General features: G+C 44.9%; 1 protein-coding gene across 1 annotated transcript in view; it reads left to right on the top strand.

Moving 5' to 3' along the window:
• PHACTR3 (phosphatase and actin regulator 3) overlaps positions 1-13,253 on the top strand; it is a 169,073-nt gene that overhangs the window by 92,344 nt on the left and 63,476 nt on the right. Inside the window, exons 2-4 of the mRNA XM_024195904.1 lie at positions 4,592-4,753; positions 7,873-7,950; positions 12,879-13,058. Coding sequence (XP_024051672.1) covers positions 4,592-4,753; positions 7,873-7,950; positions 12,879-13,058 — 420 coding nt within the window. The remainder of the gene's footprint in view (positions 1-4,591; positions 4,754-7,872; positions 7,951-12,878; positions 13,059-13,253) is intronic.

Here is a 13,253-nt window from a genome sequence, read left to right as displayed (position 1 = left end):
AGAAATGTAGGGCTGTGTGGCGGGGTGATGACTCACTGGCACGCCGCCTCCTGCTGATTGTCCAGGGAATTAGCTCTTTTCCAGCTCCGGAGCGCCCCCTACCTACTGATGCCTCGCCTGCCGCTGGCCCCCCAGGTCCCTCCTGGACCCCCGTGCCCTTCTATGTCAGGGCTCTGCCCCCACAGTAATCCACAATCTGGGTCTCACCATCCAGAGGAACCCCCAACCCCCTATCCCCACCTTGCCTCAGTGGCTACTGCCAGTCATCGTCTAGCCCCCGCTCCCTGGGGCAGACGGCAGTCTGTAAACCACTCATCATCAGCAATGGGGGTTGGACCAGCTGCCTCTGCCTATCTCTGGGCTGCCCCTCTGCAGCCCCAGTACCTTTGTGGGCCCTTAACTCGGCCTGCAGCCTGGGGCTTTGCTAGGTTGGAGCTCCCCAGCTCCCTCTGCCCTTCCCCAGCACTGCTCTACTTAAGGTACCCCACTAGTACCCCTTGTGGGCCCTTAACTAGGCCTGCAGCCTGGGGTTTTGCTAGGCTGGAGCTCCCCAGCACTGCTCCACCTCAGCTACTCGGCTCAGCTCCCAGGCAGCCAGGTCCTTCCCTCTCGAAAGCGAGAGAGAGAGAGTGTGTCCTCTTAGCTGCTGGCCTTCAGCCCTCTTATAGGGCCAGCTGTGGCCTGATTGGGGCGTGGCCCCACCTGTGGCTGCTTCCCCCAATCAGCCTGGCTTTTCCCCGCTGCAGCCCTCTCCCAGGGCTGTTTTATGCCCTTCAGGGCAGGAGCGGGATGACCATCCCGCTACGGGCTGGAAGAGACCTTGAGAGGTTATCTAGTCCAGCTTCCCGCACTGAAACAGGACTAAGGCTACATGTACATTTGAGGGTGTGTGTGTGTGTGTGTGTGTGTGTGTGAGGGGGTGATTCCCAGCTCACACACACATACCTGCGCGAGTTCTGCTCCAGCTAACATGCTAAAAATAGCAGTGTAGTCAGGGTAGCATAGGCAGCGGGTACGTAGTTGGGCAACTAGCCTGAACCTCCACCCATGCTTCCCCAGAGCTAGTGGGGCTGTTTGTCCAATCTGTTCTTAAAACCTCCAGTGATAGGGATTCCAACACCTCCTTTGGTAATGCATTCCTGTCTTTAACTCCTTATAGTTGGAAAGTTTTGCCTAATATCTAACCAAATCTCTCTTGTTGCAGATTAAGCCAATTGCTTCTTGTCCTACCTTCAGTGAACATGGAGAACAATTGATCATTATCCTCTTTGTAACAGCACTTAACATAGTTGAAGTCTTCTTTTCTCAAAGACTCATCAGTCTTCCAGTGATCACAAAAGTGGTAGACCACATTTGCCCAATGAACAAGAAGGAAACAAGAAATTAACATCTCAAGGTGTGGGACATTCCATAGTGGAACAGAGAAAAATCCTGTTATTTATTAGAAACATTTTATTTGCTTCTGATCTGCTAGATGAATAAGGGTGTTCATTCAATGCAGTGGTAAACTGGAAAACCCATTTAACATTGAGGAAGATGAGAAAGCTTCCATCAAGTAGCTTTTACATTTTTCTTTTCTCCTGAGTTTACCTGCCATTACATTTTCATGCTATGATGTAACTATGTTTCAGGTGGCACTGATCATGCTCCAAGATCATGACTCCTGAGTTACAAGGTGAATCACAAACTGAGTCCTTAGAGTGTGAATTGCACTATTTGACCCAATCTCCTCAACCTCCCTTAATGGCAGGTGAACAAATTGTGCCCATACTCATGTAGCAGTTCTGAGCGTTTTAACGGTTTATTTATTTCATGTGCTTATACGACACAGAAGAAAGTGTCTTTACATCCATTGTTCAGTTCTGCTAACTAATGTGACAAAGTATTTAACTTCTCTGTTTAAAATTCATCAGCAATATCAATATTTAATACCAATATTTTCAAAATTAAATGAAAAAGAAGAATGAATTCTTCCCCCTACTGTGTTGAATATTTTTTTCAAAATTATTGCCTGTTTTCTTGGAAATCCCCACCTTTACACTGAGATTTATGTATTTGCACCGTCAACTTTTTTTAAAAAAACCATTAAAATACCATATTTAGTTTTTTTCTCCACTATTCACAAAGCAAATTATTGTCATTTTATTATTCCAGAGACCAATGGCTAAGAAATGATCATATACTCATTGTTCCACACTGTCATTTAAATTGCAATGGATTGTTGAAAAAGATATGCAAATCGTCTTATAATTTGCACTCTCATGACATAGCTGGGTGACGGATAAAAGCATCACTCTTGGGAATTAGTATATTGGTGTCCAAATACACATCTCAACAATGTCATCAATATCCTTGTTTATGGAGCTGTGCTATCATCTTTCATGGTAATGGCTGGCAGAAGCCTGTCATTATTCAATCTTTATTGTTCCATGCGAAGCTTGGCTATAAACAAAACAAACAGTCATGTGAAGACAAAATATTGAAAATGTCTGAACCAGTTGCCCACCTGAAGCATTATCTGTGTGCTCCTGTGATTTTGCTGGATGAAATGCCTTAGAATTTTCCCATCTTCCCCAATTTCCTTAAGGAATGTATCAGTGTAATAGCTGTTCGTGGTTTTGCTTAAGTACTACATGCCAAACAATCTATCTTCATACGTAAAAATCTGAGCCAGTTCATACAAACAGATGTGTGCTATAGTAGTTATGTGAGGACAGTTCATTTTCAGGAGAGTATCTTATTAATTAATTAATTATTGATTTGCATGAGCATAGCACCTAGGAGCCCCACTCATGGTCCAGCACCCCATTGTGCTAGGCACTGTACAAACGCAGAGCATAAAGATAGTCCCTCCCTGTGGTTTCAGCACAGAATTGGGAACCAGGAAGTCCCCTCCTGAGAGCTCATCCTAGCTCTGTCACTAAGGGCTGGTCTACACTAGTGGGGGGGGGATCGATCTAAGATACGCAACTTCAGCTACGTGAATAGTATAGCTGAAGTCGAAGTATCTTAGATCAATTTACCTTGGGTCCTCATGGCGCGGGATCGACGGCCGTGGCTCCCCTGTCAACTCTGCTACCGCCGTTCGCTCCGGTGGAGTTCCGGAGTCGACGGGGAGTGCGTTCGGGGATCAATATATCGCGTCTTAACGAGACGCAATATATCGATCCCCGATAAACCGATCACTACCCGCCGATACGGCGGGTAGTCTGGATGTACCCTTACTCCCTCTCTGACTTTCAGCAAGCCGCCTCTTAGACCTAAATATTCCAAAATGGCCAATGGTTTTAGGTGCTTCACTTGAGACCACGTGGGCCTGATTCACACAAAAGTGCTGCATATCCAGCATGTCTGCTGAAGTCATTAGGAGCTGCAGTTGCTCAGCACCTCTGAAAGTCAGTCCCAAGGTGGCTCATGTTGGGCACCCAAAAATCAATGGTCACTTGTAAAAATGTCTCTTTTAACCTTTCTGTGCCTCGATTTCCGCACTGGTAGAATGGAACTAACACTCACCTACCACACAGGCGTGGTGTAAATTAATCATTTTTTATAAACCACTTTAAAGCTGGAAAGAGCTGTGTAAGTGTTAGGTGTTGTTGTTGCAGCACTTCTTATTATGGTCTACCAACCTCGGGTACTTATGTGGCCCTCATTACACTAACATTTGAGCACTTATTCCACACAATCCCCCATGTGAGGTAGAGAAGTGCTATCATCTGCAGTGGTAACAAGCACAGAGAGAAAGTGACTTGCCCAATCTCACACTGGAAACGTGACAGAGCAGGAAACTGAATCTCTGTCTCGTGTGTTACGGGGTAGTGTCCCACCCTTTGGGCCATCCTTACTCACTAATTCAGCCTGTGACTAACAATTCTTGTGGTTTGCTAGCACGAGGCTCCCTTTCATTTCACTTCCAGTTTGATCCCTGCATAGGCCAAGGAAGAAAGTGAGCTCCCAAGTCCAACATAACATTTAAAGCTACAGCCTCCCCCTCTCTCACACAGGTGCTTTTGTTGGAGTAAGAGCCTGGCAGAGGATGCTCTCATTGAGGAAGCAGGAGATAGTCTGTTGTGGAGGGAAGGGGACTGACGAGGCCAACACCTCCCATGGGCAGGGGGGAGGGCTGTAGGGAATCACGCCAAAAAATGAGCATCACTGGCCAAGATGGGAGCATGGCCAGGGCAGACTGGGGATGCACAAATTCAGTACATCTCCTCCACCGGAGCTCATAAACTCCATGGAACTAGCCCCCGATGGACTCCTTGAAGGGGGCCGCAAGAGAGTCACTCAGATATCAGGTGCTTGGAGTCAGTGGTGATGGGTGAGATACAAAGCCAAGAAAGGTCCCCCCTGCAGTACAAAAAGCTATGCTGGCACATACCCTGCTCAGCATCCGTGGATCTGCTGCCCCTATTTTAAGGACTCCAATGACTTCATTTCCCTGTCTTGCACTACATTGCTGGGTGACTAAACCGAATGCTCTTTTAGCTGGAATGACCACCATACTTCCCCCCGCCTGACTAAGCCTCTTCTGAAACACTTGGTCTTATTTTCTTTTAACCAGCAGCTTTGTTCTGTTTTTGCCTCTCAGATGAGATGGAGCAGTCCCCTGCAATGCATTCTGAATATCTGGTCTCAGGGATTAGAACTCCGCCTGTGAGAAGGAACAGCAAGCTAGCAACGTTGGGCAGGATCTTCAAACCATGGAAGTGGAGGAAAAAGAAAAACGAGAAACTAAAGCAAACCTCAGCAGGTATGGGAAGAACAACAGCTTGATTCAGTGCAAGGCAAAGTCCACCCTGTGAAGAAAAATGAGCAGAGGTTGCTGAAGTAGGGCAGGTTATTGATAAGCTGTTTCTAAATGGAAGTGTAAGAATCTGGCCTGTCATAGAGTCAGACATTTTAAGGTCAGATGGAACCATTATGATTTGACCTCTTGGCCACAGGATTTCTACCAATCCAGTCAGCAAAGAGCAAAATCCCAAACTTGATTTATGAGGCTGTCTACCGTCTCACCTCCCCGCTTCTGCCCTTCACTGATCTTTGTAAGGGACGAAGATGCCGCAGCATGAGCAGCGGCTGCTAATTTAAAGGCTGGACTGGGATACCTTACGTTGAATAGTACCTTCGATATTGAAGTCAGAGGACCACGCGTGGAGTTAGGTGCTACTGAAAATGAGTGAGGGTATCAAACTCTGGCCCTTCTGGTAAAGCCAAGTGCAGAAGGGATTTCATTACTATTTCTTCCAATCTACCTAAAATCCCCAGAAAGGCTAAGAGAACCTTCCATGAGTACTTGGAATTAGCCCCTCGTCAGATGTGTCTCAAAGTAAAAACCAGCTGATGGGCTCTTAGTGGCCTTTGTGAAATAAGTCAGTCAATGGTATCAATCCAGGTCCACAACTTCATAACTGATCCCTGTGTTGGCACTTAGCAGAGAGGTGATGGACTAACATGAGCTCAAGTACTTCCAAGAGATACATTCTCCAGCTCAGGCTTAATGCACATCAGAGGGTCAGTGTGAGGAAGCTTACACTGCGACAGCTCTGTGGCTATATGGTGGTACTAATCTGGCCCCTTGCATTCAGAATTCAATAATAAAAACAAGAACACTAGGTTAAATACTGAGAAAAATGGATTACTCAGATAAATTACTTAAAAAATATTAAAATGCATTAAATAATGACTCTGAGTAATAGTATATGACCAGCTCTACTTCTTGTAGCTTAGTGACATCTCCCAAAGCTTTGCATCTAAATGGTAGCCATACACCACATAATTGAGGTTTCTGGTTGCTGGTGGTGATTTTTTCAATTTTCTAAACATGGATTTTTGTACATGTATATGGTATTTAAAAACTTATTTTTAAATTCTTGTTTTTGGGCAGGGAATTTATCAGGAAGTCTAAACATAGCATATTATTCAACTGTATTAGTCACCGGTGACAGATATAATGGAAAATGAATGTTATGATCAGAAAGAGAAAACACAGTTTTCCTGTTTCAGCCAAAGCAAAACACCAAGATCATCTTTTGACCCAGACACCTTTAGTTTATTACCAACAGGGCATAGAAATGAATCCTAGCAATTCTTGATACAACTAATTCAGTAAGTTCAGTGGCAGTCAAACTACAACTGGGTGTCTTCTCTGTAACGTGCAAACTTAAATGAAGTTTGCAGTCATCATTTCACTCCTTGGGGACTTTCTGTGCATGAGAACAGTTGCTAGAAACACGACTCCATGTATTGTTCTACCTTTTTTGGGGGAGAGATGGGGGGTCACGCTGACATTATGGAAAACGACAAGAGGGAGCTACTCTGACTGGTAGGGCTCGACTCTTAACCAGAACACTCTACAGAATGTAAACATTCCTTCCTGAAAACGTCAGCCACCGTGTTAAAAATATGCCCAGCAGACCACAGTGTGAGGGAGAGTGTCTACTCTCTCAAATCTCTGAAGACACCCGCAGAGTACAGCACTCAGAAACAAGAGTCACTTGTCTTTTCCTGAGATTCTAAGGAGTGACTCCTTGTACCTGTGCGTGGGCTGATGCAAACTGGCTGGGCACATGGGTGCTCTGTGGGGATCATGTGAGAAGGAACACACTCTGCAAGGCTGCTCCATGCTTGCTACTGCACCATCGAGAGTATAGTACCTACCACATGTTGTGCATCCCTGCTCCTTGGTAGGAATGACTGCTGCATCTTGTTAGCCTTGAATCCATTTGCCAGCCTTTGACTCATCCCCTGAAATAACTTTCTACTCTAAGACACAGGGAGGCTCTTCTCTGGGGACTCGGGAGCATGAATCCCTGGTGTGAAATGTTGCACACTCCCTGTGTGGGCTCCCAGCATCCCTCTTCCCAGAGTGTGTACTCAGAACCATTCCAGTTCCATTGCATGAGGGCTCTTCTTCTTCTGCCAAAGAGCATGAGTGCAGGACTTGCCCCTGACTGTGGAAGCTAAAGTGTTATCAAGAGAGAGGACACAGTTATATTGCCACCATTCTCAACACCATGCAGCTGCATTTCTCTGATAAATCTAGAAAAGGAAACACTGAGTTAAATCAGATCCACTCCTCTCTTAAACTTGGCAAATTCCTCTGATACATAGAAGGGGCTGATTCACAGAATGGAAGGTAGTTAGAGATATAGGAAAATGGAAGAGAGAGATTGGAAACCCCCTTTTTTCATTCTGTGAATGGAATTAGCTGGTGATTTACTAGACAAATTCCTAAGCAAGGAGGGCGCATAAAGGCCTCAGCCTTGTGGATGAAGATCAGTCAGGTGCAATAATATAGTCAACAAATAATACAAAATACATGGTTCAAGAGAGGCACACAATGGTTAGTGGGCAAGAAAGCTTGGTGGGGATGGTTTCATTGTCTTGCCCCTGCAAATCAGTCACACGCATTAACTTTTTTTTTTTCCTACTGCTTTGTACAGGGAGGTCTGAACCCAAACCAGGACCTGAACATTTCCCAAATTTGGGGAAAGTTTAGACTGAAAACCAGACAGCTGGCACCTATGTGTAATGAGTCCAATCAAAGACCCCGTCTGCAACACTCTTGGACTTTGGATCTGAACATGATTGTTCAAACCCCTTTTGGAAGCTTTGATCTTTTCAGCATCCTGCACCTTGGCTAGCAATACTACCACTGCTCTAGCAATGAAAACACACTGAACTGGCCAGCTGGTCACAAACCACACTTGCCCCTAAAACTCCAACTGTGTAGTCCTCCTCTGGTCAGCTCACTACATGTGGGACTAGAGAGCACCCACCTGTGGCAGCTTTCGTATTGAGTTGTCTTATGTGTCTACTTCCATCCATTGTTTGCTCTGATTTTCTATGTTATGCTATCACTTTCTGCAGTGTTAGAGAAGAAGATTACTGCAAGGCCAGGTCGGGATGAACTCATTAAGAAAGGTCTTCTGGAGATGATGGAACAAGGCAAGTAAACCCCGTCTTCATTTTTTATTGTTGTCCTTCACATGAGGGCTGGACACATGTGATGGCAAGAAATGATAAGAACCCACAGTCAGAAAAAAAAACAGTGACCAGTTTGAACAGTCATTGGATCAGTTTCATACCTGGTGTCACTCAACATATCCAGTGTGGTTTATGGTGTAACTCCATCTTAGGTGGCATTCCACTGTCAGGGGATTTACACAAGACATGAATTCAACCATATTTTGTGCAATTGCCATAAGCCCTTCTGCTCAGATTGCCAAGAAACTCAGTAAAGCTTATATGAATATGAACTCAGCTACACAGAAGTATTCAGTAATGAAGCTAGCAAGTACAATCCATGAATTCAGATCTCAGAGTGATATTAATCCATATTTTCTGCTGTCTTTCTGGCAAATCAAGTTTAGTACAAGGTGTATTCTAATTATATGAGTTCTTCATTCCTACAGAGGAGTGAGGCATTTAGTACTGTTATTTTTACAAGCTTACCTGAATACAAAACAAGTGTGAAGCAATGATTAAATGCAAGATAACTTGCCATAGATATGCAGGAACGTTTGTAATTCTGTATGTTGCTCATCAAACAGATGCTTCTAAATGAACAAAAGACCTGTTCCTGAGAGAGTTTAGCATTCTACCAGGTTTGGTGTGTTCCCAGCATCACAGACCCAACTTCTGACAGCCATTTTTTTTCTAAAGATAGCTTAAAAAAAAAAAAAGGGCCTTTCCCCCTTGAGGCGGAGAACTTTGTAACAGATGGTGTTATGAGGGAAGAGGGGCCGCCTGAGTCAGTCCAATTGGAGAGGTGGAATATTTTATTGAAACTAATAGGAGCAATAATTATATTGCCTCGTTTAAAACAAAATTCCAAATCTATAAATAACTCTCAGAATGACACTTGATGAGGCTGTGATGGAGAGTAACTGAACAGAAAGTGAGCATTTTAAACAGAGAAACCTGTCATAACTGCAGAAAAGCTATATGTATGATTCTTAAGTACAAGCTATAAACCTACGTGGCCAACTTACTTTAAAATAGAAGTTTTTTCATAATTTTGGCTGTTAAATATGAGGAGTTTTTCATTGAACTCTTTTGCTCTTTATTCTAGACCAAGATTTGATCTGGTAGTATATTGGTACTACTAGATAGATAAATCTAAGTCGGAGGGCTTCTCTACATGGTGGGGTAATGTGCTTTACGGGGCTCTGATTTCTAAAGCACACTGACATATTGCACATTAATTGTTCCGTGTCGACTCCACAGGTGTGCACGAAAGGTTCCCTAGTGCGCTTTCAAGTAGTACTGAGCACTTTCATACAGTTCGTTAAAGTGCAGCAGCAGGATTTACACTGACCAATTAATGTGCAACACATTAGTGCGCTTTCAAAATTACACCTGTGCAGCGCATTACCCCACCTCAGCCAAGCCCTGAGAAATCTACTAGGGGTGTGTGCATGTATGTGTGTACACTCACACACGTACGTGTGTATGTATATCTAGTAGACTTCTCAGGGCTTGTCTCCATGGTTTTCAGTGATCTCTGAATTTGAAGACACGGGAAGTTATGGGTTTTTAAGAGAGCAGTACAGACAAGTGATATAGAGCACATCAAAGTCAATAGCAGTAGGATTGGATCAGCTTTTCACTTCACTGAGACCTGGTTGAATGGAGGCTATGTATTAAAATAATTTTAGCAAAAAGCAGATAAGCCTAGTTTAATAAACAGCGACCAATGGAAATGGGGTTTTTAAAGGTCAGTTGGAAATGGACTGGCTGGGTATTTCCCCACACACACCCCCCCCCCCTTTTTTATTTTTATTTCTCTGGGTCACAGTTACATGGAGCCTATAAAACCATCAGGCAAATTTACAATGCCACACAATTGTCTAGACGGGAGAGTGAGAGTTATGGGCAACCAAAGGACAATATAATATGCTCCATGTTATTTCCTTCCAACACCACGGAGGTTTTGAATCTCAGAGGCTATTTTATGGCTTTATTAACATATGCAGTTTATTAACTGCTGTTAAAAATTGCCCAGAATCTCTTTTAATAACGGATGAGAAGCCTACTCAGACTACGATAATGCTGTGGCAGTTGCATTCTAATCTTTTCAGATTCAATCCTTTTTTTAATGGACACTCACTGCAATCAACTGCAATTGTCAGAGCAGCAGCACTGTGCTAAGCACACCACAGTAAATCTCTAAATCCTGGGTTTCACTCTGGGACTCTGCTCTCATGCTGAACGTCTGGGGAGGGATTCACAAAGGTATTTAGGTGCCTACCACCCCATCCCGGTACCTGCTCACATCAGTAAAGTAATCCAAACAGTGAGAGATGGAGATCAAGTCTGAGAAACCTGCTAACCCGCCCTCACATCTTTCCAGCAGCAGCGACACATTCCATCGGTACAGTGTGCCCCTCTGCTAAGTCACGTACAGCACTACACCAGGCTGCAGAAACCGTGCAGCATCCCTAGCAGGGCCGTTCGGCCCAGCTCTGGGTAAGGTCTGGAGCAGGAGCTGCTTCAACTCAAGAGCAGCCCAGGGAGGAACTATCCATCAGAGCAGTTCCTCTCCTGTGCCTGCCTCACTTTGCGGACAGGTGGTAAGTTACCACCCGCCTTCTCAAAGGACAGTTTACTCTCCTCCTACTTCTGGCCACAGCCAAGGCCCACTTATGCTTAGAGGGGAATAGCCAGCAAGGAACCCCTGCTCACCCCATCCCATGGCTGGTGCCACAATGTGCGCAGCCTCACTCCCCTTTCCTCCCCGGCATGGCTGAGTACAGGCTAGGGACAGCGTAGCCCATGTTGACACCAGTGGGCACTACTGGAAATGATGCAGCGGCTTTCATTACCATGGGTTGCTGTCTCCTGTTAACTCTGCCTGACCTGTGCCACTTCTGAGGCTTTCCTTCATCACTGGGAGATGCACATGCACTCCAGGGCTTCTAGGGGGCAGGAGCAAGTTAATGATAAGGCTTGTTCCTTGACTGCATTGCTCTGTAGTGGGCTGATTACTCCAGCATGGAAGAGCATTGCTTCTTCCTGAGATCATTTTCCGTGGCGTTCTGACGGTGTAGATTCTCTTGTGTTTTCCTCACCTGTGGGTATAAAGTTACCCTCTTCCCCCACCCTCGCTCAAAAATCTATGGGGTCAATATCACCCCTGCAAATCAATGCACTTCCTTCCAGCTCCGGCCACATCTCAACAGTGCTCTGAGGATGTGGTGTCCACCTCTGACCAGGGACCTCATAGTTCTCAGTCCTAGGCTTGGTCTACACTTACCCCCCAAGTCGAAGTAAGGTACGCAAATTCAGCTACGTGAATAACGTAGCTGAATTCGACATACCTTACTTCGAACTTACCGCGGTTCAGACGCGGTCCACACGCGGCAGGCAGGCTCCCCGTCGACTCCGCGGTACTCCTCTCTTTGAGCTGGAGTACCACAGTCGACGGGGGATCACTTCCTGGTTCGAGTTATCGCGTCCAGACCAGACGCGATAAATCGAACCAGGAAGTTCGATCCCCAGCCGCCGAACTAGCGCGGCAGTGTAGACCAGCCCCTAGACACTCCTCATTAGAAGGTCATTGACAGGGCTGGCTTCTGCTTATTTCATGAGTCGTTACAGTTTTCTTAGGCAGTGATTTAAAGGAGCTAACATTCTGTCTCGGTATCTTTATTGTTGTGGCGCAGCATTTGGTGGCTTGCCAAAGCAGCAGCTATCTCTTGGAGAACACAGGGCACTTACAAAGCAGAGCCGCCCATTCTGCTCCTGGGAAACATTTATGGAGTTTTTCCCCTTTTAGCTGTGAAGCGTAGATTTGATCAAATGTAAAATGTTTTATAGCCCTGGAAGAAAAGCTCTGTCTTACAAATAGTGCAGACAGCTGTTAATATGCCAGTGATTATGTATAGGCTGGCTTCACGATCAGCTGAAACATAGGCAATGAACTTTTCCCCCCCCTTTCCTTGTATCATAGCAACTGTGCTACTGCAGGGGCTATTTTAAGAACAGTAACTTTTCACCAAACGTGATTATGAGGCAGATTGGATGAGCTCAGCCTATAAAAATATTGCATTAGCTCTGCAGCATTTGTAGGCTGACTTCTGATACCCTCACTCAAATGAGCAGTAACATACTCTGCAAATGGTCTCCATATTAAAAAATAAAAAGTGGTCTGTGAATGTTTAACTCCTTTAAATCACTGTTTAAGAAACTTGTAATGAAATCATTACAAAAGGAGAAGACAGCCTTGTCATGAACTTCTAATGAGGAGCGTCTAGGACTGAGAAATATAAGTTATCTGGTCAGAGGTGGACCGTGTACACACACATCATTGGAGAGAGCTGGCTCAAACTGGGAGTAATTGGTTGATTTTGCAATGGTGGTGTTGAGCCTGTAATTGGTGAGAGAGGATCAGGGAAGTGAGAGACAGCATAGTTTGTATTCCCACTGAGGAATGTTCCCTGGGTTGGAAAATACTTAAGAAGCTAAAACGGTGTCAGAATTCTTACAGCTGATGGGATTATTGGCATCACTCCTCAGTGGAAGAGTATCAGAATCTGACCCTATGTCAAGAGAGGTTTGGATTTCAGTTGTGCCCCAACATTTGGAAAGTTGGGTGTCTAAAATGGAGCCCCTAAATGCACACTGAGGCACCCAAATATCAGTGGCCTGATCTTCAGAGGTGCTGAGCACCTACAAGGCCTGCTGATGTCAGTGGGAGCTGCAGGCACTCAGCACCTCTGAAAATGACAGATGCTGCCAAAGTGAGCTCTTGCAAGGAACGCTGCAGGATAAGTGATAGGCTATCTGTGCATACGCTAATGAATGAGAATGGCAGGATGTTTTCACTTTTGCAGCTGATGACTTAATTAAGATTAAGTGATGTTGTGTTTTAGATGCTGGAGGCAAAGCATGCGCTGCTGATGGTGCCACCAGATCAATGCAGAGTGACCCTTCATCCCCCGTATGCCAGGCACTTACCTCAGAAGAGATGCAGCAGGAAAGTACAGCAGCAACAACAAATGCAACCTCACTTAGCGAGGAGCTGCACTCAGAGGAGCTGAAAGACAATGCAGGTATTGGATAGAACAGAGGTCAGCAACCTTTCAGAAGTGGGGTGCCGAGTCTTCATTTATTCACTCTAATTTAAGATTTCGCATGCCAGTAATACATTTTAACGTTTTTAGAAGGTCTCTTTCTAGAAGCCTATAATATATAACTAAACTATTGTTGTATGTAAAGTAAATAAGGTTTTTAAAATGTTTAAGAAG

This window comes from Terrapene carolina, unplaced genomic scaffold, assembly GCF_002925995.2.
Source record: "Terrapene carolina triunguis isolate 2854851 unplaced genomic scaffold, T_m_triunguis-2.0 Scaffold130, whole genome shotgun sequence".
Classification (NCBI taxonomy): Eukaryota; Metazoa; Chordata; order Testudines; family Emydidae; genus Terrapene; species Terrapene triunguis.
Note: the sequence above shows the minus strand (reverse complement) of the source record. Positions and strands in the feature narration are given on the sequence as shown.